We start from the raw sequence: 25236 nt of genomic DNA, 5'->3' as shown, positions 1-25236 counted from the left end.
CTTACCTTTAAGCAAGTGAAGGCTGTGCATTATGGTGGTGAAGCATTCATCCTTCAGCTATTTAGAATCATTTTCCTCATCAACCAAATTCATAAAGCAGCAAAGTGAAACGTACCAAGGACCATCTTTTTGTCTGCTCTTTGGGTACAGACTATAGATGGAAAGGCAAGATCTTGTCTCATCCCCAGAAATGTTTACTAACCTTCACTGAAAAATTGAATGCAGGGCCAATCTCTTCAAAATTATTCACAGTGGAAGGAATATTACGATCAGAATATACTTCATAGAAATTTATGCTGGTAAGCCTGGTAATCAACCATAAAACAACAGATTTTTATTTGGCAGCTCTGTAATTGGATGCTTTTTGGTTCATTATAAATCAGTGAATCAGAGTTCAGAAGTGCAATAAGAAGAGATTCAAATTATTTGTACCCTTGTTTTTAGTTTAATTAAAAAAGTTGTTTAAGAAACAGGAAACTTCTTATTGGAGCCCAAATCTCGAAGAGGATTTGAAATATAGCGCAGCACAGCAATACCATGAAGTGGTAAAAATTTGCCACTGATGTTAAAATATACACATTAAACAAGGAGTATATTATTGCTGCTGTAAACAAAAAATAAATGTTTTTATCCAGAGATTTTTGGAAATTATGATTATTGAAAAGATAACAGATGAAGAGTTGCATACATTTTAATACTAATTTCTCTACAGAATAGAGGTGTTTTAGAAGAAAATATCTGTCATGGAATGGTACAAAGACGACAGCTGGTCAGCATTTTGGGAAAAAACTCATGGATTCATCTTGCTGTTGGGACGTAGGAATTGGCACACTTGGTGAGGTGTCACATCTGGGTCTTTCAAGATATTGTAATAGTTTTTGCAAAATTGGGGCTGTTAAACACTGTATTTATGGGACAAATTATTCTAAAATTAATATCTCAGACCTTGTCTAAACTGGCCTATACTTGCAATAGTATGTAAGGTACATGTGGTTACACGCTGTAGTGAAAGGCAGGCTGCGTCCACACTCCCTGCAGCATGTAGCTACACGCACCAGTGAAAGGCTCGCATCTTCCCATTGCTGGAGCCTTTCACTGCGGCAGGAGAAGGCTCTGGCAAGGGAGACCTACTGAAGTCTTTTCCTACTGCAGTAGAAGACTGGAGACTTTTCCTGCTGCCTCCCCTCTGCCAGTCGTTCCCTGCTGTCAGATTCTTTTACTGAGGCAGGGAAACGCTCCAACTGTGGAACAAATCAGCGTAGACATGGGAGGCACGGCTTGGGTGCATAGAGAGCTGTGTAAAGTATTACGTGAGGGTTCAGGTGCGTCGGGCACTCTACTCACTTAAACAGTGCCTCAGTGTTTACACTGCTACTTATATCTGTGCTAGCTGGGAATGCACTATCTGTATTCTATATGCCACCATACATGTAGAACTACCCTCAAATTCATTGTTGCTGTGCACTTTTAAGCAGATGCCACCTTTCACCTCAAAAGTTGAGTTTGGAGTGATTGCTGTTTTTTTCTATCAGTTTAAGTTTATACATATCATTGGGATCGTTTGGCATGAAAAAAAGCACTACAGAAAGTAAGATATTATATTTATTCCTTCACCTGCAGTTCGCTGCATGAGTACATCATATATCACCATAAATAGTTTATCCTAGATAATGAGGCTTTTCCTTGATCCCAAGCAAACTATCCATTTTGAAAAGGGCTTTCAATACATTTGAGCCAGCAATCCCACTACCGTATATACTGTACATTAATTAGATCATTAAAAACACAGCACTTTTGTTGGTGGTTTTTGTGCTGACCTAGCTAGAATACAGATGTTACAGCCAGCACTACCTATCTAGGTAATTATATAGTTGCCACCACTGCAGTATCTGAGCACTTATAATATCTGTACCTGGCTAAGTATGTATTTAGGGTCATATATGGTCTTTTTATTATTTTTCTTTTTAAAAGCCATGCAATATTATACAAAGAAGATGACGACATTTCCTGTACTTGATAAAGCAGGAATTTCTAACAGCAGCCAAATAAAGAGTGAATCTAAGGTCTCTCAGAGGCACCTCTATGTTCTAATACCTTTGACAAAAATGACAGATTCTTTTCTTTATTCAACGTACCTTGTTAAGTGAATTTCTGCATCATACCGCAGAGGAACTGACAAGTAGACCTGGTTGTCTGCTTCTTGCTCTTCATTACTTTCACTATTTATCAAAAACAGTTTGTTCACTCATGTATTATAACTCACAATTACATTTAAAATAAATTACACTGGCAATGATAGTTAAATTATATTTTAACTGTGCAGCACTGGCAGGGGATGCTTTTTAAATGAAATTATTATATAAGAATGTACTTTACCTCAAAGCATGAAAACTTATATTTGCCATATCCTGAAGATTTTTGAGATTAAAGTCAAAATTAATATCAAAATATACCTACACAAAAGATAAACAGACAAACAAACAGATTATACAATAAGCAAATTTAAAATTGCTTACAAGCAAATATAATTATAATAATTATTTATCTGCACATAAACATCGAGTGTGATGGACACACCAATGCCTGGGTGGTGTCTGCCTATGGGGGAGTAGGACAGAGGCAGAACACTGTGTGAGGCAGCAGCAGGAGCCTGGGGCACTGTCTGAGGCAGCAGCTCTGCACTTCTCAGTGACCTGCCTTTGAGCTTTAATTTTTTTCTTCCCAGGACTGCGACTCCCTGAAATTTAAGCATAGCTCTCAGCCTTCATTTTTATAGGCAAAATAAACCATCCTCTTGAAACTTAGGGATCTCTATTCCCCTGATCTTCTTAATAGCTCTTCTCTGCACCTGTTCCAATTTAAATTAATCTTTCTTGATCATGGGTGACCAGAACTGTATACAGTAATCAAGATGAGGTCTCACCAGTGCCCTGTACAATGGCATTAATTCTTCCCTATCTCTACTGGAAGTACCTTACTTGAGAGGTCTTAAAATCACATTTGCCTTTTTCATGACTGCTTCACGCTAGTGTCTCAGTCATCTTATGATCAACTAAGATACCCAGGTCTTTCTCTGCTGTTTCCAACTGATGAGCCCCCCATGTATTACAGAATTTCTGATTAGTCCCTGGCACTTCATACTATGAAATTTTAACCCACTTCTATTACTCCAGTCCTCAGGATCCTCCAGTTCTTCCTGTATAATATTCACTCCTCTGTATTGATGGTGCCTCCCAACTTTGTTTCATTAGCACACTCCCACTTGGTGCCAAGGTCATTAATGAAATTTGAAGTTATTTGGATTATATACATCCCTAAGCATTAACACAGGTGAATGAAAAGTCACACAACTCCCTGGTTGTTTCATGATCTCTGTGTGTATATAAAGTCTGCTGCAGTTTCCACGGTATACATCTGATGAAGTGAGCTGTAGCTCACGAAAGCTCATGCTCAAATAAATTGGTTAGTCTCTAAGGTGCTACAAGTACTCCTTTTCTTTTTGCGAATACAGACTAACGGCTGTTACTCTGAAACAACTCCCTGTATTCATTCTGCTGTCTATAATCCATAACAGGTCCAATTTGACCAAAGCTGTTAAAATGGCGTCACATTCAATCCAGTGAATTGTTTGTGCACAGGGAACATGTTTCTGTTCTAACCGGCAAGCTTCTTATTGTTCCAAATTACCCTGTCATGGAATGGGAGGACTGTTTCCCTCCTGCCCCAGAGGAACAGAGAAGAGGATGGGCTTCCTAAAACTTTAGTATCCTGAGATTTACACACCTCCTTTTAGGTGCTGGGCTACCCGCTCCTTCCATGGCAGCACAGCTCCCACAAATTGGTTATGTTTGCAGCCCTGGAGAGGGAGTTACTGTTGATGGAACCAAGCAGGAATTCCCAGCTCAACAAACTGCTCTGGACAAAGTCTCTGGTGTCTTCTTCCTAGCCAAATCTCAGAACTGTTACTCCATCTTCATCATCCTTGACTGGTCAGCTGCCTTCAACCCAGTTGACCGTGCTCCTGCTCTTGAATTCTTGACATTCCTCGACTTCCATGACTTTGTCCTCTCCTGGTTCTCCTCCAACTCCTCCTCTCTAACTGAATCCTTCTCATCCATCATCCAACTTTCTGTGGGGATTTCACAGACTCTGCCTTCTCTCCCCCATTTTACATTTTATCTCTGGGTAATCTCATTCACAAACACAACTTCAACTACTATCTCTGTGCTGACTCTCAGATCTTTCTCTGTACTCCAGTCCTGTCTTCTTCTGTCCAAACTAACATCTCAGTCTGTCTTTCTGAAATCTCCTGGGGGGTGTCTAGCTGTCAGCTGAAGTAAACATGGCTAAAACAGAGCTCTTAATCCTTCCCCCACTCCCTTCTTTCCCAATCATTATGAATGTCACCATCATCTTGCCTGGAAATCTCTTCAGTGCCCAGGGAAGAATATCACAGAGAATGGCTACCTCCCACCTTCTGTCCCCAGCCCCCCCACCCTCACAGAGATAAAGCATTACAGTAGCATGGTAGGGAGATGCATGCTGCAGAGCCATTTCTTTCCCCAGCCCTGTGGATTTGGGGGATCTTTGTTCCATTGTTTATCATCATCAGAACAGGCAACATGTAACCCAAAGTGAGGTTTGAATCTAACCAAATCATTAATAAGAAAACAGTGCTTGTTATTTGTGAAGGGGCATCCTTTTATAAGCATTGTGGTAGGAATAACAAACTTACTTAAATACAAAATCTGAGCAGTACCTGTTGTCCCACTTTAAAAACAGGATAGCTGACTTGGCAAATGACTGATTTATGGCCAGTGCCCATCTGACATGAGACTTCAGTCCCATCAGCCTGGAGGAAAAAAAAAACAAACAACCCAGATATTAGCTTCTGCTACAAAACCAGAGAATACCCTACACTACATTTTTCAATGTGACATCTACCATGTAGGGCCAAATCCACCCCTGAATTCAGCTGCAGTTCCACTATGGGCAAGCTGTTGAGAGGATGTGTAGGGGAGATTTGGACTGGGTCAGGTGAGGAGTGGGAAGATGACAGTGGGTCTGTGACTACATAGATCCACTGGCGAATTGCTTCTGTGCAACTGCTTATTGTCTAATACCCCCACAAGAGGGTTGTACTTAGAAACAAGAAATACAGATTGGAGGCCACAGCAGTACATGCTTTATATTACTAACAGCCCCAAAGTGACAGAGGAGTCACCTGTTCTTCTGGTCGTAGTGACACCTACAGCATCAACTCTTATTGTGCTTTCAAGCACAGAGTGGAGACTCCATCCCCAAGCCCTCACACAAAGTCAGTGTAAATGGGTTTTGTGCACGGGACCAGATTTGGCGGTTCCAGAAAATTAATCGAAATACGAAGTTAAACAGAGAATCCTCCTTGAATGATGGAGTTCACTTCGCTCACATTCCATTGTCTAGTTCCACATAGTTCTGGTTCTAGACTCCTTTCTGCTCTGAAGCAGAAACCCTTTTTGGGGAAAATGGGTGCCCTTGAAGACTGAACTTTCTCTAAGCCAATGGATTTTAAAAAAATCTGATTTTTGTTGTTGTTCTTTATGCAATGGAATTGTTGTGGTTGTGCTGTGCCATGGGGACTGGATGTAAGGTGCATACCACGTGAGTGACATGGAGCCCGTCTATTTGCATGCAGGAGAGCATGGGTCTTGGTTGGGCCTAGGCATTTGCTTCTTCATGAATGCTCCCATTCCTTCCCTTCCCACAACAGGCAGCCATGGAAGCATCCTGCATAAGATATTTCAACCACTGGATTCTAACCCTCACCATGCACCTTTCCAGGAGCAGCCTTGTAACCTGGGCCAGGCACTGGGGTCTGGATTTTATCCTGTATTAAATGGCTGGGAGCAAGAGTTCAGATAAATGATTTATTCCAGTCCCCAAAATATGTAACATTCCTTTCTTCTTTGCAAGGAAAAAATCCATTAGGTTTCTGGTAGAGTGATCATCTTGATCTGACTAACTGTCTCGTTGAAATACATGACCTTGGCAGTAATGCTATTTCTAGCTCCAAAAATCTGTGTTTTAAAGTGCTATCCATGTTGCATACTTGATTTGTCAAGTATAAACTCTATGTGGCATGGCAACAGTATTCAGACGTGTTGCTGGGGGGAGGGGAGGGGTCAAGCAGTAGCTACGGGATGCCAAGTCCCAGGGCAAGGAAAAAATGATGGTAATAGTGAGGCAGCATCAAACTAGATAGATTGCCAGCTTTTTTGTTGAGCTGGCTGTCGCTATCCTTGATCTAGATAAAGTGATATGCTACATTTAGTTCTGACTGATGGTAAGACAAAGCTGGAAGATGATTTTGGTATCCTAGGGAATAAGCTGGGTCGGAGGGGTAGTTTGCACATCAGCCTTTGCTGGGAAAATGATACTAGACAGAAAAACATTTCTCTGGGAAACAAGAAAAACAGCAGTAATAATAGGAAAAGTTGAGAGGAGGTGAATATTTTACATACTGGTAAAGAAGATGAAGCAAAAAACAAGTTTTCTGAAAATGTAGCCTGGATTCTGGTGTTGTAGGCATTTTCCTTTTTGTTTCTCAGCTTCACACTGAATGTTAGCCTTCTTTTCTTGCTGCTGACAATAAAGGGCCGTTTGCTGTTGAAAAAATTGTTTGGTATTATAAATATAGTAACTAGTGCAATTGCAGATCACTAAAAGGCATTAGATTTCCATTAAGCAGCAGCAGCAGCAACTCACATGCATAGCACCATCAATTTCAAAGTTCTACATACTTACAGCTGTAGCTTTACAATAACTTTTTACAATGGTTATAAATGATGTGAATTCATCTCTTAAAACTGACCTGAATGAACACTTTCTGTAAAGCTGCATAATCTTGACTAGGACATTATTGACATTATTATGTCAATATGACATTAAGTTTTAACAGTAGAAATGCTGTAATTCTCTTTAAAAGCAAAGTAACTGTAAGAATTCAGTTGCCTTCCAGCACAGTCACACATCTGTGTACAACAGATGGTTTCTCATCCTCTATTAGTAGTAGAAACTGAAAGACTCTTTGTATATTTTTCTACAAATATTTGCTGCATTGCAAAGAAACTTAAGTTTTTATTCAGAATGCAGTTGGCAAAAACGTCCCTTACGAAAAACTCACTTTAACACTTACCCATCATCTGTTTTCTGTTGAACCTCAAGAACAAGATCAGAAATGCAGAGTTCGTCCTCACCACAGTCTTTAATAAAAGGGATCTACAGGAAAGGGAACAAATATTTTCCTGTATTTCTTTAGTTTCAAATTACAATTTGAGGACCAGACCGACTATATCTAATTTAACTTCAACACCTAAGAAATAGCTTAGTTTTATTATCCCCATTTTATAGATGCCTCAGCGAGACCTATAGACACTAAGCAGCTTTTGTAAAGTCATACAACTTAAAACTGGGAAACGAACCCATGCCTTCTGTTGTCAGTACAATGCCTTAACCATAAGACAATCTTTCATCTCTACATACTCTGTTGGTGACAACAGGAGCAGTGTTGGGGGAGCACTGTGTGCTTTCATACAGTAACGTTCTATACTTACGCTGTAGGCCACAGTGGCAGGTGAATATATATCGAGGACAGGACTGGAGCCAGGATTCTTGAGGCTAATATCAATGCGCAGACTAAGGGAGTTTACAGCATCAGAAGGTTCCTATAATACACATATATATTCACTGGCAATTGGCTGTACAGCAGATCATTTAAAACAGTATAAATATAATTAATGGAAAATATGTTAACATGCTGTAAACAGAGACTAGCAAAGTGTTTCTTCTCATCTTCTAATATTGCAGCATTGCCTCTTTTTAACCTTTTGTTTCTTTTTGTGCTTGTCTGCTAAGCAGTATTGCAGCAGAACCTACCAGTGTCAGCATTTCCATTATAATACCCAAGGATTCATAGAGGCTGTAATTGTTTCTGTGACTTTGGTATCTGGAAAGTCCCTGCTGCTGCAGAGGCTGCTTGCTATTCAGAGAACGAAGTTACTCCTTAGAAGCAGCCACATGAAACCGGTTTTATTCTTTCCTGGCTGCGTAAGTCTGGCCCTTTCCTAAGCATGGATTCACTGACTCTACCCCACTTTGCCTGACTACCATATATGGCAAATGGGCCCTTATGAATGACATCAGGAGAAGCGCTAACTGTGTGGAGTATGTCTCCCCATCATCACTCCCTTCTGATTTCCTAGTAGTGAATGGGTTCTTCCCAGATCAGTGACAAACTGATTAAAACACTCTTGTACCAATCCCTCTCTATGGCTGACAGCTCTGAAATGAGGCTGAACCAAGAGGAGTTGATGGATGTGACCCATTGGCCCAAAACATTTGCCCTAGTGGAGACTAGGTGTATGAGGAAAGAAAGAAATCCCCAAAGTTAACTACCTGTAAATAGACACCTACAAGTGTCGCACGCCTTAAAACCCGGGGTGTGGGGCATGCCCCGGCCCGGGTACTCTAACTAAATGAACCAACTGTAACAGCTAACTAACTACAGGTACTAGCACTGAACGAACGAAAAGTTCTGGGGACAAGCTACAGCAAAGCTAGAGCAGCACAGTGCCAATGCACCTTCACCGGCGGCAAGACGGAACTGGGGGTGGGGGGGGGGTGAGAGCACGCAGCTCCCCTTATACTGCGCCATGGAGGTGCCACTCCAGGGGTTGCTGGGGTGCTCCCCCCATGGGTACTGCTAGGGGAAAAACTTCTGGCACCGGTGCACGTGGCAAGTACACACACCTACTGTGGAATACACATGAGCAATCACTCGAAGAAGAATTGTCTCTTTCTGCCTTAATATCTATGAACGTGAGTTTTGCCATTGATTTGAACAGGGTCTATATTTTTAAGATGTCTGAGAAGTGAAACAGATTTAGTTAGATATTTAGTAAGTTATTGACCATATCAAATAAAATTCTGATCTTTGGATGTAAAAGTCACCCATTTTTCTCTTAGATGACTTAAGACACATGAGGGTGTTTGAGACTGTTTACCTGTACATTAAAGATGTGCTCAACACAGGTCTCTGCAGAATTTACAACAATATTTTTCTGCATACATCTCTCATTGTTTTCTTTGAATAATCCTCTAGAAGTCACTCTAGATGACTGGAGATCAGCATCCAGTGTTGCATTGTACCTGATATCTACAAAAGAAATGGAACAAATTTTTGTGAAGTCCGAATTTCAATGCAACTCCCATCAGAATCAGGCTTCAATATTATAGAATGACTGGTTTTGCCATAAAACCCAGTAATATTTTATGGCTTCTGTAGCTTGCTAAACATGAAACCTCAAAAATGGTAAACAATCCAATATTTACTGAGGATGTGAGAGTCTGTAACCTGGGCAAAAGGTCATTCAGCAAAGCTAAGAATATGCCAAATACAGATACCTTGCAATCACATCACAGAACTCTATAACAGTCTATAAAGCACTCTGCATCTAGTCATCCATCAAGCTGCATTTTCAGCTTTAATTTTTTTTCCCAAATTTTACTACAAGTGCTTACTATGGAAATTCATCGTTATTTGTTGCTCACAAATTGTAAGCACTGAAAAGGTACCATATTCCGTAGAGAAGTGGTCAAACTTATTTTGCCAATTATTTGGTGTAAAGATAATTGAGCAGGTGAAGTCTGACAATATTGTATCATGAGTCCTTAAAGGACACTTGTAATATTTTTCTATTTCCCTGACTTCCTACAAACGGTGATGGACAAGTGAAGACAATGGTGAAAGATCCAAGATTGGGCTTTAATTTTTTTCTTTAAAAAAAATCATATCGTTTGGGCTAATTCTCTTCTATTACCCCAAAAGAACTCCTGTCTGCTCACATCAGAGGTAGCAGCATGTTCAGCATGAGTGATTTAGCAACGGGAGACATTTTTTTTTTGTTGGAGAGAGAAGATGTGGTCACTGCTGCAGCTTCAAACAGCAGCCTGGAAACAAGCACTGTACCCCTGCCATCTTCTTAAGTTACTCCTTTACTCCTCCAAAGTGATCAAAGCGGATTACAGGATTGGAGTGCAGCTGAAGGACAACTAGAGACCTCAATGCAATAAAACTAGCCTCTGAATTCCCCTGCCTTTACTCCTCTCTCCCTGATGACACTTCATAGTGCTAACAGGATAGGTGAGACGTCTGCACTCTTTTCAATATAACTTGTCTCTCACTTTCCAAAGACAGTAGGTCAGTGATGACAGCAGTGCTTTAAAATAAAACAAAGCAGCAATTCTTCAGCCACTATTAAAATGTATAGTGATTTCTTCTTTTACAGGATTGTAATCCAATATTTGTTTTAATTTTCCCCAGTATATTAGAATTGCAACACTTTCAACATAATTCACATAAGCAATAAACTAGGTATTCTTACCCACTTGGTTATTTCTATTAGCAGGTCTAAACTTGGCACTGAAACATATTTTGACGGCTATCTCAGTGTTCTTATTCAGCAGACTGATTTTCTCAGGTACAAATGAGGCTCTTATGGACATATTTGCAATGCTTTGTGACCTGAAACAAAAAGATGGCTACATGTGATTTCAAGAACCCACAGTAAATCGGAAACTTAGTTCTGGGATAGGCCTATCTGTGACTATAAATGTTTTTTTATAATGGTCCCCATTGTAAGATTTCATATCATGCCAGCCTGGTACGGTTATCTTTCTTTGATGAAATGGTTCTTTTCAATAGCTAATATTCTTTTTCAAATCTCTCTTATGTTGTCACATTAACTGATACAGTACAATGGGAGATTTATGCTAAGTCAATATTAATACTCTTAATATTTTAAATATTTTTTCATAAGACAGAATCAAGTCCTTGTATTTTTTCTTCAGGAAAACTGCTAGTGTTCTTTTAGGAAAGTCACTGACCTTAATGGTGGAGCAGAGCAGTTACATTTTTTTTCACAAAAGCTAATTAAGAAGAAATGTAATTGTCATTAGGTGGGCAAGATTCCAAAGAATTATTTTAAAGTACTAAAATAATATTGCCAAGCAAATCCAAGATGTTTTGTTAACAACTGATTTTCCTGTTTGCATTTTACAATTTACAAAAAACTTTAATGAGCTTCACTTTTTGTCAAGTTAGATCAAATTCTAGAGTAAAGCAGAGATATGAATACCTTTTACTGATCAAACTAAAACAAATGTAAGTGTCAAATAGCTTTCTAATGTACATATGGAATATCTGCTGACATCAACCCAAGTTCCACTGTGGATAAAAGGTACTAGATCGCCATTAGTTTTTAATCTGAGTTTTATGATGCAAGAAGTGGCAATTTATTTATATTTTTAATTCTGTTACCAGTGCAAACTCATACTTCATAAAGTATCTCTATAATAACCTTGTGAGGACATAGTAAACCAAGGAGTGAAGCTATTTATCAAGCTGTGTTTTCAACTTAGCACCATGCAATGTACTGCACACAATGGGTATGTCTACACAGCAAAGAAAACCCCAGAGCCAACTGAGGCTCACAGGACTTGGGCTGTGGGGCTGTTTCGTTGCTGTGTAGACTTCCGGACGTGGGCTGGAGCATGGACTTTTAGGACACCACATGGTGGGAAGGTCCCAGAGCTTGGGGTCCAGCCTGAGCCCAGAAACGTACACCGCAATGAAACAGCCCCGCAGCCCAAATCCGAGTTGGCTGACAGTTGCTGCGTAGACATACCCAGCATCACTTTGGGAGGTGCTTGTGAAACTGTTCTTGTTTTTATGTGATGAAACTTGTAAGCTGTCTTGGCAGGACAGAAAAGAAATTTTGTCAGAAGTAGGGGCCACTTTTATTTCACTGCTCTATTTGCTTACTTTACAGAACAGCTCTTCCAAACAGGTCAGTCCATTATTTGTTACTGGCAATTGAAAGTAGTGTAGTCCGAAACTATTTTTCAAATAGATACTCTGTTAGCATAATCATGAGAAAACAACTGTGTTCGTGCCATACACATGCCATGAGTGGAGGTGGGTTGGAGGTTGGAGGATTTTTTGCCATTTCATTAAACAAATGCACTACTTATATCCAAAATATTAAAACACTGTCTGGCCAAAATAATTGACTAACCAGAGCTGAACCACATTTCCATCGGCACCAACAGATACATCAGTAATGCCATCACCATTTAAGTCTCTATGGCCGTCTACTGATCTTCCAAAGTACTGGAGTTGCTGTCCAAAAGCAGAATTTGATCCTAAAATTTTCTAGAAAAATAGAGCTTGATTACTGACAAACAGCAGCATAAGCATTTGATTTTCACAGTTATTCTATTAGGATGCAACATATTTGTTTAGACAAAAAAACTCTTTTGTAGATGGTCTCTCTATTATTTGTAAGGGTTCCTTTTTTCTGAGACAGCAAATAATTTTTTTTTTTTTTATAAATCTTGGAAGTAAATTGACCAAGCAGACAGATTGCTGCATGCCAACTAGTCATTATTGAAAAGCTTTATTTCCATCTCACATGAAGCAATTCTCAAGGATTGGAAAATTTAACAAATCTTCTAACAAACCCTTTTTGCATCAGGAGAATTCTCATGAGAGAAACATGTTACAATATTATTATTTCAATCTATGGGATTTAGGTATCTAATTCCCCTTTGAATGTCTCCTCCTTAAATACTATACTTTTAAAGCCTGCACATTTGGAATTAACCCAGTATTTTCTGGTGTGCACCAAGCCGGTAAGGCTAAAATAATGGGCTGCCTAAAACCTTTTCTGGAAATGAGTCAACTTGGTGTACAGGAGTAAAAATGTAAATATAGATACAGCGGGCTAGGCTTCCTCCCAACAAATGTTCATGTCACCTATCTCAGTACCCCTAGCTATCAGCTGCACAAGTGTTATCCTGGGAGTGTTTAGGGTTGGCATATGATGAAGGAAAAGGAAGTGATGCTGAAAACAGCCAATAAAAGCCTACAGAATAGGACAGTATTTAAAGAGGATAGAATACCAGCTAACAAAAAACCCTCATTATATCAAATCCTTCATTTTGAACCTAGCTGAATTTTTGTATCTCATCACAAGCCTTTGAATGCAGTATTATGTAACAAAGTTATTTACCTGTGAATATTTGGTACGTATAGTCCTTAGGTTGCCATTGTAAATGTAAACTGCTCCAGAGTTCTGATTTTCTAAGGGTGCACCTATTATCACATCATTAAAACCATCCAAATCAATATCTGAAAGGGTCGCCATAGCAGATCCAAACCGAGCATTTTCTAACCCTTGTGGACCTTCTAAGAGTTCTTGTTGATCCAAAATTCCCTTTTAAGAATACAAGAAAGAACAAAACTACTGTGTCAGTAGATTAAAGGAAAAAATACCTACATTATTCTTTTCCAGTGTGCATTTCCTTGGACTTACCAGCATTGAACTGTATGTGCCATCATGTTACCTATTCACTTAGCTTTGTTAGATCCTCAGTCATAGCAAATGTTACAGCAGAAAAATTAACGCATGCAAAAAGAGGTATTAATTGCACATATAAATGCATTTCTGAGACTTTACAATCCTCAGTTTCCTCATCTGATTGTTCTAAATGTTCCACAATTTTTCAAATATCCATTGACGAATTTTTAATGGTGAGAGTAATTAACCATTGGAACAATTTACCAAGGGTCATGATGGATTCTCCATCACTGGCTATTTTTAAATCAAGATTGGATGTTTCTCTTGGATATGCTCTAGAAATTATTTTGGGGAAATTCTATGGCCCGTGTTATGCTGGAATGTCAGACTAGACGATCACAACACGGTCCTTCTAGCCTTGGAATCCATAAATGAATTGTCCAGCTTTGGATTCCAATTTTTATGCACAGAGAATGGAAATTCTTGTAACTGGACATAATTCTTTGAAACAGAAATGGAATTTCCTACTAGCTAATGCAAAACTCATTTGTGGAAACACTTGTATTCCTGACCTTCCTATTGCCAACTGAAGAAAAAAAAAGTGTTGAAAAAACTGTCTACGTGGTAATATTGCATTATCTATCTTAAAAAGCAACTTCAAAACAAAAATCTTTATGTTTGCCATTTATTCTCATTGTTTTGTACAGAAATATGCTAGCAATGCTAGTCAGACAGTTTATCCAAAATGGCTAGCACTTAATTCCTGTAGCACAGGCAAATTACATAATTCCGTGCTATTTTAAAATCACTTTCACATCATTCTGAAAATAATAATATAAATAATTTTAAGTTAATCATTTAACAAAGACTAAAAATATTAATCAGTTTCTCAATTGGTTTCTATTTGCAAAAGTGAAAAATCCATCCACCAAATGTTTGGGGTTTTTTGTTTGCCTATTATCAAAGTGACCTATTGTATCAGCTCTCCTCAGTAGCACCTTCATCCCGTTTAACGGGCTGGGAGAAAATGCTATTGACAAAAGCAGAATTAGAACTCTGAACAGGTTGAGTTCTTTTCTGCCGCTCCCAGTACTCTCACATTGGCTCAGTATATGCGAGTTCCCACTCCCCAGCACCTCCCATGTTCTTGAAATGGCATTTGTTTCTCAGGCTCCCTACCACGGGCCAGCACCCAATTAAAAAAAAAAGAAAATCAAATGCAGAAAAGTTTCAGAGCAGATAGAGATTGATTCCTTCACCTAGTAATACAGGAAAGAGCTTTGCAATCCTTAATTGCTACTCAAAGACTTTGATGTAAGGGATGCTGACTATGGCCCAAAAGTATCAAATGCCCTAGTTTTATATCAGTAGTTCTAACTAGAACTGATAGAATAGTAACACACCCCACCCTTCTCGTTTTTTTCTGGGATGCCTGGAGCCATATTGAATGTCCACCATGAATATTCAGGTATCCACCATTCAGTCATAAGACTGTCCACAAACACCAAGCATTTCAGGAATTTTATGACAAACACGTATTCATCTGAAAATATCTACCAGATGTTTGTTAATCTCCTGTTTTAAAAACTTCAGTCAATCAGGAGGCAGAAACAATATGATTTAGTACTTGGGTGACAAATCGGACAACAATGGAGTCTGCTTCTTTTCAGCAGTACTTCTGTCCCAGGAAACCACAGCAAGAACTTGGTGCTAGAACTGAGATCATCATCATGGGTCTGTCATGAATGTGGATGTCAGATCTCAGTGCTAGCAACATGTCCAGAACATGAACCTAGGTCCTTAGCCCTCCTCCTCCTCCCCTGCCCCCCCCCTTTTTTTTACCTTTGTGATGGAAAACATATAAACTCTTCCCTCTTCTTTCTTTAGCTCATTCATGAACATTGGTGCACCTACTAGCAGCACATCTGTAACTGAATCTCTGTTAACATCCACTGCACACACCACACTGCCAAAGTAGGAGCCAATCTGGAATTGATAACACAAGAGTAATTTATTTATGTCTCTAAAATTACACTGTTTTTGCACCTCATCCTGCAAACACTTGCACGTGTGTGCGAACAGTTCAACTGAATTAAATGGGACTGCTCACAAGAAAAGCTACTTGTGTAACTTTCCTACATGTTAGAAGATTCAGCCACTTACTGAGTATTCATTATTACTTTACCCACCTTATTTCTCTTCATTATTTTTTTGGACAGCATCATACTGTTGCTGCTATGGCACTAACATAGTGTAATAAGACTATAAATGGAGAAGAGAGTGCTGTGCAATATATTTCTTTTTTATGTTAAAATATGCACATGAAATAGCCCAACCTGTGATTTACTTTTATATTTACCTGCTTTCATAACATAAAAATTCAAACTTTCAGCATCATGACAAGGCTTTCATAGTGGAGAAAGGAATATCGTGAACTTGCAAATCAGTCTTGCGGTACCATCTCTCCTCCAGAAGACCTCTCATGAAGAGAAGATGGATGTCCATGGCATCTCCCACAACTAGAGGTATTTACATAGAGGGCCAGATAATGTTTTTCCCATACCTAATTGCCATGATTCTACAAGAGACTGTGTGAAAGTCACAGAAAATCTCAAATTCACTGCTAGAGTGTAGCTACAGGGGAACGGACAGATATGCTGCTAAACGTTTTGTAAGACAAAATTAATTTCAAAGAGACATTACATACATTACCGCTGCCAATCATGAATAACCAGTTTCAGTGCTGCATCAGTAAAAATAGATATCTACAAATTTTTTGTCCATGAACAAAATGATCGTACTTGCCTGATCCCCTCTCTGGGACTGAACAACTGTGACTCTGCCATGGCTGTCGATGTCATAAACCACAACTCTGCCAGTGTAGTTTGATCTTGGTGCACCAGCAACAAAATAGACAGTGTTCTGGGTTGAGATAACAGCAACAGAATAACCTAGAAAAGAAGTCAACATGACAATTGTGAGATATTATCTAGCAAAGTAGGCAGAGTTAGGGGTTGCCTACTAAGGTTATAAGCTAGGGCATGAATTTAAAGCTCAATAGCTATCCTGAACAAGCCCTCTGTGCAAACATTCTCATTCTTCACTCCCAAAGTGGATTAAGTTAAAATGCAGAAAGGCCCTCTGTGTAAAATAAGGCCAGGTTTACACTACAGACTTACATCGATATCACTATGTTGCTCAGGGATGTGAAAAATCCACAGCCTTGAGCAACACAGTTATACTGTGCTAGCCCTCGGGGTAGACAGTACTGTGGTGACAGAAGGACTTCTCCTGTTGACATAGCTACTGTGTCTAGTGGAGGTGGATTAACTATGCTGATGGGAGAACCTCTGTCGTCGGCATAGTACTGTCTTCACTGAAGCACTACAGAGGCACAGCTGCACTGCAGCATTTTAAGTGTAGACCTTCCCTAAGAGTGTCTATATGTGGAGCTAGTGCAGAATAGCTATTCTGGACTATTTCCCTGTACACAAGTCCTTAGTTACCCACTAGAAAAACAGAAGATATGACATGGTGTCTTAGCTGCAGAACATTGTACAGCCAGGTCAGAGATTCAAGTTTGGAAGCTACGTTGTCACTCATCACTTAGCTCACTTACACTTGCATTTATTTGTTAAGGAGATATGGTTTTCAGTGGAGGAGAGTGAAATGCAACTCCTTGTGACCGATTTGTAGGGCAACACTGGCTTATAGAGCACGAAACAGACAACAAAAATGTCAGCTGCATGCAAATGAGAGTTAGGGGGAAAAAAAGGTGGAAATGGCCCTGAAATGGAGGTAGAAGAAACTAGGGGCCACCATCACAGCCATTCTTTAAATTGGGCCATGTTTGTGAAAGAAACCCACTGGATGATGATGGGCTCAATGCATTCTCCCACAAGACACAAAACCACTAATCCCGGTTAATGAACACACTACAGTGCTTGACTGTACATGGTAGGACATGTTAACAGTCCATCAATCAGATTTCAGATTGATGGACTTTTTCTAAAAATTGCTAATCCTCTCCACCACTATTATAACTTAAACTGCTCTGCAGGAAATATCTTAATACTGGGAAACATTTTTAGTACGTATTATCTCTGTAAACCAGTTTTACTACATATTTTGTATTACTACAAAAACATTTAGCTGTAAGGTTTAGGCTTACACTGAAGAGCAATTTAACAGTAAAACTTGGAGAAGTTTTGCCAGGCAAATATAAACTTTTATTCTACGAAGAGTCATTTAGGTGTTTAATGGCACTGATAAAGTGTCAAGGGATCAACCAGAGATTGCCGTACAGAAATCCCTCATTAGGATGGAAAAACAAGTCTATCAAAAATGAATGGTGAAAGCCTAAACAAAAACGGTGGCTTCCTGTATATTACAAGATATCTAACTCTCCTGGCTCTTAGTGTTCCAAAGTACATATTGCATCAGTGTGGGGATATAGCAGGTCACCAAGCTGTAAAGTTTGCTGGTTTTGGCTGAGAACAGAAATGTTTGTCAGAAAACTAATAGCAGATATAAATAAAATGTCTATTAAACTGCAGTGATGTTACTAAGGACATAAATCAAACTGGAAAAGGCCACTGAAGGAATAAGCATGGATGAGTTGCTGACAACTAAATAAGCTTCTGACCTAACATCAAATAGGGAATATATAGGCAAACAAAAATCAGGGATATAAAAAGACCCCCTGATTATAAACTAAGTAGCCTTTTTCAATCCCTGTCATTTCTTACATTCTTGTAATGTATGTGTCCCAAGAATTTTTCATCTTATGTCTTTAATATTTCAGTTAACATTCATTCAGAGTTTTAAAAATAATTAAAACAATAAATGTTTCATTCAGTTTCAGTGAATCAATTGACCAGTAAATGAAATCCATTTATGTACAGAATTTCCCTTTCCTCTCAAATCAGTACTTAAACAGGAGACTGCTAGAAAGTAATTTGCCATTTTTGCCTGTCTTTGATTAACTTTAGATATACTACATAATAAATGTTACCGCCCCTTACCTAAATAAGAGCTATGGTTTCTGTCTTGTAGAATTTTTTCAAATGCTTGATTAGGGAACGTAGTCACGTAGTTTGAGGTCTCCTGGACTACAGTCCCACTCCAGTCATAAGCCCCAACAGCACCCAACATCAGAACATCCTTTAAACAATACAATCAGAATTTTAGAGCTACCTACTCTTCCATAAGTACAAGGGAAGCAGAAGTTACAGTATATGTATGGTGTAATCCATTTACATTAATTATGTTTAGTTACTCTGAACCCTCAGAGATGGAGTAAAATGACATAGTAATAACCTCCCTGTAACCCCAATCCTGACTCCTCTATACACAATAGCTTAAATAACTGGAAATAACAGTGGAGACAGAAAAACATTTACAAAAATTTTGCCCTTGCAGATGGACCCCCCTCTTCTTCCTAAAGGTCTTTTAAAATGTAATACCCAATTAAGATAGCTTATATATAAACAGTTTATATATGGTAATTACTTGCAAAAAACCCCATCAGTTGGACTACAGTAGAACCACAGAGTTACGAACACCCGGGCAATGGACGTTGTTTGTAACTCTGAAATGTTCTCTAACTCTGAGCAAAATGTTATGGTTGTTCCTTCAAAAGTTTACAACTGAACATTGACTTTATACAGCTTTGAAACTTTACTATGCAGAAGAAAAATGCTCCTCCCCCCCCCTTTTTTTAGTAGTTTACATTTAACACAGTACTGGACTGTATTTGCTTTTTTAAAAAATCTCTGCTGCTGCCTGATTGCATACTTCCACTTCCAAATGAGCTGTGTGGTTGACTGGTTAGTTCATAACTCTGGTGTGTGTAACTCCGAGGCCCTACTGTATTCAAATTCTTAAAGTTACTCATGTGCTTAAGAACCCTGTTGAACTGATGGCTTAAAAAGGAAATTGGGAATAGAAAATATTTGCACATATGCAACTTGCCTGACTAAGCAGAGGGAGACTGCTTAATTTTTGATATATCCTGACTAACTGTCTCACAAGCTTAATGTTGCATTAATATTGAAGTTCTTTTTATTCATGTAAACTTCCCTAATTTTTTTGTTTTTAGGGAAGAAATTAAAAATAGATATATTTATCAGGTTTGAAGAGCTTGAAAACTGCTTGAACTACAGCTGGACTTTGCATATTTAGACTAGGAATTCTTTATTTGGCTGAGGTATCCTTAAACATGTTTAATACGAAAAAATAGTTGAAAAATGTGTGTATGTGAAAGGTGCCAAAAACATTCTTAACTTTGAAAATACTACACAAAAACTTTCTTCACACTTGAATTATTACTTACATCTCCATGAATGTTAACAAACAAGCCAGTTTTGAAATATTTAGTTTCAATTTTCTGAGTTATTCAAGCACAAGACATCAAATTAGAACAGGAGAATTGTTCATGCTTGGTGAACTCAGAAATGGCTGAACTGATTTTGACCAAACTTAAAATAATAACTATTAAAAAAAATCCAACCCAATTTGCATAATTTGTTTGAGAAAATAAGCAGCTGAAAAAAATAAAAAATAAAAAGAGGACGGCTTAGAATAGAAGCCATTACTCAACATTAACGCTATAATAAAAAGTATTATTTCACTTTTCATCGTGGTATATTTTCTCTTTCTCCTTCCAACCAGGATGTAAATTAGTTTTGTGGTACTACAGATAAACTACCTCTGTTCCACTTTCCTGGTTTATATTAGAAGAAAATCTAAATGAAATTTGATCTGTATATTGTATTGTTGCTTATTATTCTTATTTTGTTAAATTTATACATGAACTTATGTATATGTAATTATATCTACATGCTTCATTTGAGACAGTTTTTATATCATACCAGCATTATACACTAAATGATTAAATATACGTACCTTTTTTTGTGAGTAATAAGCACTGAAGCCCACTTGGGACATTTCCATTTGGAATGTATCACCTTGATCTGTACCTGGTGCAATAACCATTATTTTGAAAGTTATTCATGTATCATTAAGTCTGTTGAACATTATTGTTGCTACATATTGGGCCCTATCTTTCTGCCATTGAAGTCAGCTGAAGCATGACTGGAACAATTTGTCAAATAAATAATTTGCTCCCAAAAGTTCACCCAAAATATACACAACAGTTGTAGAGTATGGAAATATAATTGATAAAAAGGTAATAATGTTTATCAAGATTTTAATAATGACTGGGTCACATCAGCATTTATCATACATTCATGCAAAGACAGCCTGTAACCCCTTAATAGAAACAGGGAGTAGATCCTCAGCTGGTGTAAACTGTCAACAGCTCCTCAGCCCCAATGGGTATATTACCTTCTATGCTAAATATGCGTTCTCCCAGTGTTCCTGCTTCTTCCAATAGTGCAGTCTCAGATGACACGTTAAAAAAATACTTTTCTGTTGGAAGACTCGCAATTCCTTTGATTTCTTTAATTAAATTTTTAGTATCAAGTTCATTTCTGATTAAATAACCCAAAACCTTGAAAAGAGAAAAAAACTTCAGTGTGGCTCCATTTCCCTCAGTATCACACACACACAGAGATATTTTATACATGACAGGAAAATGAAATTAATGTGCACACTCCAGACAATGCCTGTAGTTTCCCCTGATCCTTCACACCCTTCCCATCATGGATTCTACATCAGCCTCCTGACATCTGTGGGTAAGGTGAACTGATGGGAATGCATAAGAAAAATGCAACATTTCTGCCATTTATAATAAATATTAAGGTCTATAAACTGGATCTGAATTCCCCCACTTTGCAACTGGTGCAGTCATTTCCACCCAGGCTGAAGGAGCACACAGTGGGTGTGTAATGCTACAAAAGCAGAATGGTAGAATTTTCCAGTTCCTTCACACATGATAAATGACTATCCAAGATGTAGGACAGCAGAGGATCAAGCCCTGTATTCTGAATCCCTTTTATTGAAAAACATCAACTTTGAAATATTTTGTATATCATATACAACAGGAACGAAAAAGAATATTATGGAGGGTAGACTAATCCCACTATTTTCAGCTAACATAAATGGATGACAATAATAATTCTAATGAACTAAAGCCTGCTGATATTACAGTGGCTCCTAAAGATGAACTCCCTCCCCGTCCTAGTCTCGCTGATATGATGCATGAATACATACTGTTAATTAAATCAGTCCCACCAAAATTACAGCATTAATTATAGTATTACTTACAGCTATGCCAAATCTGGTTATTTTGTCCTCATTGCATTTAGTTATCACTTCTTGCAAACTTGAGCCATCGTGTGATTCACCGTCTGTCACAACGACCATTACTTTTGTAGCTGTGGGCCGTCCACCAGATTCAGTGGAAAAAGCATGACGTCTGTGATAAAGAAAGCACTAGACTCATTACATGCATATTTTAATGAATGCTTCCATCATTGACTTAGAACAAAGTGCATCTGGAGTGTTTCTTTATTGGAACACATAGGCCCAGATTTTTAAACCTATTTAGGCACTGCTGTACTACACCTGAGCTGTGCTACGCTTACCTGATTTTAGCTCTCATTTTTAAAAGGGATCTAAGTGTTTAGGAGTCTAAATCCCTAAATTGACTGTTAATGGGATTTTGGTTCCTAAATGCCTAAATCACTTTTGAAAATCATATTTAGGCTCCTATATCAGTTAGGTGTGGCACAACACTGCCTCAATAGGTTTAAAAATCTTGGCCAAAGTCCTTCATTAATAATAGTTTAGCACTTATTGCACTTTTTGCCTTCAAAGCACTGTTCAAACATCAAAACCGGAAAATGTTTTGGTCAAAGCAAAATTTTGGAAACATGTTATCTGAATAATCTTTAATCTGGGTTTCCTGTGCAAATTTATGTTCGATTAAAAAAAAAAAGTCCAAAAAAGTTTTGACCAGCTCTACTCTCAATACTCTCGAGAGGCAAAATAAATAAATAAAATCAGGTATTAGCTCCATTTTGCAGACACAGAGGGAAACGAAAACAAGGAAGATCCCTATAGATTTGGAACTCACTGTATTCAGACTCTGTCTCTAAACAAGTAGCCCAAGGTCACTGAGTCAGTTAGTGTTCGACCCCTATTAAAAGTGCAGTTCTATGCTGAAAAATGATTGTGTAAAAATAGTGCCTGCTTACTTAACAGATCATTGCCTGTGAGTGTAATCAGAGTTACTTTACTGCCCAAAGTAAGTTTTTACTGCTGCTAAACACGACAAAGTCAAAAGTCCTATTGGAGAAAGGGTCTGATTCTGTGATAGTTTTCACACAATCAACCAAGATCTTATCCTGTAAACATTTAAACGTGCAGTCACATTGAGTCAATGAGTAAAATTTGCCTGGTAAGTCATTTTGCATCTTTCTTAGAAACTCATCGTGCAAGATAGCGAGAACCTTCAGAGAGGTTCTTTGATTCCCAGGGGCCCCAGAGGCAGTACTAACCTCTCACGAGGTGCTCAGCACCTTCCAGGATCAGATCTCTAGTTACAAAAGTAGCATAACAATTATTGGTGCACTTTACCTTGCATAGTCAATTGCTTTGAAAGTATTAGTCAAGTCTCCTCCTTTTTGAAAAGTCTGCGACATTGCTTTAACAACATCTTCTTTTGTTTTGTAGGTATTCAGGTTGAACACTATCCTTGGATCATTACCATATTGAATTAAACCCACCTAAACATCATCACACAAAAAAAAATTAGATTGTCGTGCGTTCAAATCAATTACACAGAATTAAAATACCAAAATTATTTGTCAAACTGATGCACAGGATTAAAGTTCAAAATGATCTTGACAGACTGGAGATATGGTCTAAAATATGGTGAAATTCAATAGAGACAAATACAAAGTGCTGTACTTAGGAAGGAATAATCAATTTCACAGATACAAAATGGGAAATGACTGCCTATGAAGGAATTCTGAAGAAAAAGATCTGAGGGTTAGAGTGGATCACAAACTAAATGTGAGTCAACAATGTAATACTGTTGCAAAATAGCGAACATCATTCTGGGATGTATTAGCAAGAGTGTTGTAAAGCAAGACAGGAGAAGTAATTCTTGCACTCTACTTGGCACTGATAAGGCCTCAACTGGAGTAGTGTGTCCAAGTTCTGGGCACCACACTTTGGGAAAGTTGCGGACAAATGGGAGGCAGCCCACAGGAGAGCAACAACTACTAAAGGTCGAGGAAGCATGACCTACAAGGAAAGAATGAAAATTGGGCTTGTTTAGTCTGGAGAAGAGAAACTGAGATGCAACATGATAACAATCTTCAAATATGTAAAAGGTCATTATAAAGAGGAGGGTGATAAAATGTTCTTCTTAACCATTGGAGAGGACAAGAGAAATGGGTTTAAATTGCAGCAAGGGAGATTTAGGTTAGACGTTAGGAAAAATTTCACAACTGTGAGGGTAATTAAGCACCGGAACAAATTGCCTAGGGAGGTTATGGAATCTCCAGTCATTAAAGGTCTTAAAGATCATTTAAGAACAGGTTAGACAAAAAACGGTCAGGGATGGTCTACAGCAGTGGTTCTCAAACTTATTTGATCACGCCCCCACTTCGTGTCTGTAATTGTTTATGCCCTCCCATGCCACACAAGTGCAGAGACTGCCACCCACCTCTGAAGGTAGAGCAGAGAGCAGCAGCTGCTGGCCAGCCACCCAGCGCCTAAGGCAACTCTGCGCCAGCAGCAGTGGACAAGTAAGCGTGGCAATGTAAAAAGTGATATTTATCAATATCACTTTTCACAGCAGACTTAGTGCCCCATTGCCACCCTTACTTCTGCGCTGCTGCTGAGGACTGAGGAGGGGGAGAGGGGAAGGAGAGTCCAAGCTTGGGTGGCAGGTTCTGGCTGTCCCCTTTATCCCTTCCCCCCACCTCCCGGATGTGCACGGCCCTTCTGCCTGAGCCCCAGCTACCAGGGGTTGACAGCTGGAGCTTTTTTTTTTTTTTAAACCGGGGGGGGGGGGGGGGAGAATACAGCTCAACCTCCCTTGACACATTCCCATGCCTCCAAAGGGCATGCCCCATAGTTTGAGAACCACTGGTCTAGAGAATACTTAGTCCTGCCTCAGTGCAGGGAACCAGACTCAATGACCTATCAAAGTCCCTTCCAGTCCTACATTTCTATAATTCTGTATAGAAGGTGGTATATTTTTCCTTCATCCCATACAACCCCAATTAATATTATTGCCCATGTTTGCAAAGTAAAACAATGTCACAAACTCTTACAGTAATTTACATCTTGTTTCTTTAATCTACCCTACTCAACAATAAATGAAGACATGATCTAATTGTTTGCACTAGACTTTTTTGCCTCCTAAAAGTTCCCTACATAGCTTCTACCACTGCATTTCTACTGGTGGGTGCTCTAGCATAGATACAGAATTGTCAGCAGTCAATATTTTTATCACTATCTCATCTAGACCTGCTCTATAGAAATTCCATAGGAAATTACTTGATAACATTGTACATTCCTTTTATTTTATAGTATAAATTAATAGAGAAGTGTATTAAGACATACATTTAACATGGTGAAGAAGAAATGAAGACACTAAGTATCTGTTACATGACTGAATAATTACTGCCAAGGTTTTTGAATTTTCTAAACTTGGAGTGATTGAGCCTGCAATCTTAATATTGTTTCAATACTAGTATTTTGCATTTAGTTTTCAGGTTTTAAGGAAAAAAATTGAGAGAAAAAAACCCCTGGGAATATTAGCTTGAGCAACCTTGAAAATGGATTTTAAAAGTTACTTGCTCCTATTAGGCTCTTAAGTTCCATTCTACACAATGATGTGTTTTGTACAACTCAA

At 38.6% G+C, this 25236-nt stretch overlaps 1 protein-coding gene and 1 long non-coding RNA gene across 5 annotated transcripts in view; one reads left to right on the top strand and one right to left on the bottom strand.

Moving 5' to 3' along the window:
- The window catches only part of ITGA2 (integrin subunit alpha 2), an 87848-nt gene that overhangs the window by 16538 nt on the left and 46074 nt on the right, over window positions 1–25236 (bottom strand). For all 4 annotated transcript variants that reach the window (XM_075128465.1, XM_048851353.2, XM_048851351.2 and 1 more), the window contains 18 exons: window positions 22944–23092; window positions 21630–21780; window positions 20748–20913; window positions 20307–20380; window positions 18425–18563; window positions 16206–16351; window positions 15243–15386; window positions 13113–13316; window positions 12117–12253; window positions 10425–10564; window positions 9045–9196; window positions 7596–7706; window positions 7178–7260; window positions 6504–6645; window positions 4760–4852; window positions 2377–2453; window positions 2136–2219; window positions 203–305 (listed from right to left, as the gene is read on the bottom strand). In XM_075128465.1, the coding sequence (XP_074984566.1) occupies window positions 203–305; window positions 2136–2219; window positions 2377–2453; window positions 4760–4852; window positions 6504–6645; window positions 7178–7260; window positions 7596–7706; window positions 9045–9196; window positions 10425–10564; window positions 12117–12253; window positions 13113–13316; window positions 15243–15386; window positions 16206–16351; window positions 18425–18563; window positions 20307–20380; window positions 20748–20913; window positions 21630–21780; window positions 22944–23092 (2295 nt within the window). The remainder of the gene's footprint in view (window positions 1–202; window positions 306–2135; window positions 2220–2376; window positions 2454–4759; window positions 4853–6503; window positions 6646–7177; window positions 7261–7595; window positions 7707–9044; window positions 9197–10424; window positions 10565–12116; window positions 12254–13112; window positions 13317–15242; window positions 15387–16205; window positions 16352–18424; window positions 18564–20306; window positions 20381–20747; window positions 20914–21629; window positions 21781–22943; window positions 23093–25236) is intronic.
- Window positions 276–23488, top strand: LOC125637172 (uncharacterized). The gene is made up of 3 exons (XR_007356848.2): window positions 276–835; window positions 15793–15925; window positions 23040–23488. It is a non-coding gene; the product is annotated as an uncharacterized LOC125637172 (long non-coding RNA).

This window comes from Caretta caretta, chromosome 5 (assembly GCF_965140235.1).
Source record: "Caretta caretta isolate rCarCar2 chromosome 5, rCarCar1.hap1, whole genome shotgun sequence".
NCBI lineage: Eukaryota > Metazoa > Chordata > Testudines > Cheloniidae > Caretta > Caretta caretta.
Note: the sequence above shows the minus strand (reverse complement) of the source record. Positions and strands in the feature narration are given on the sequence as shown.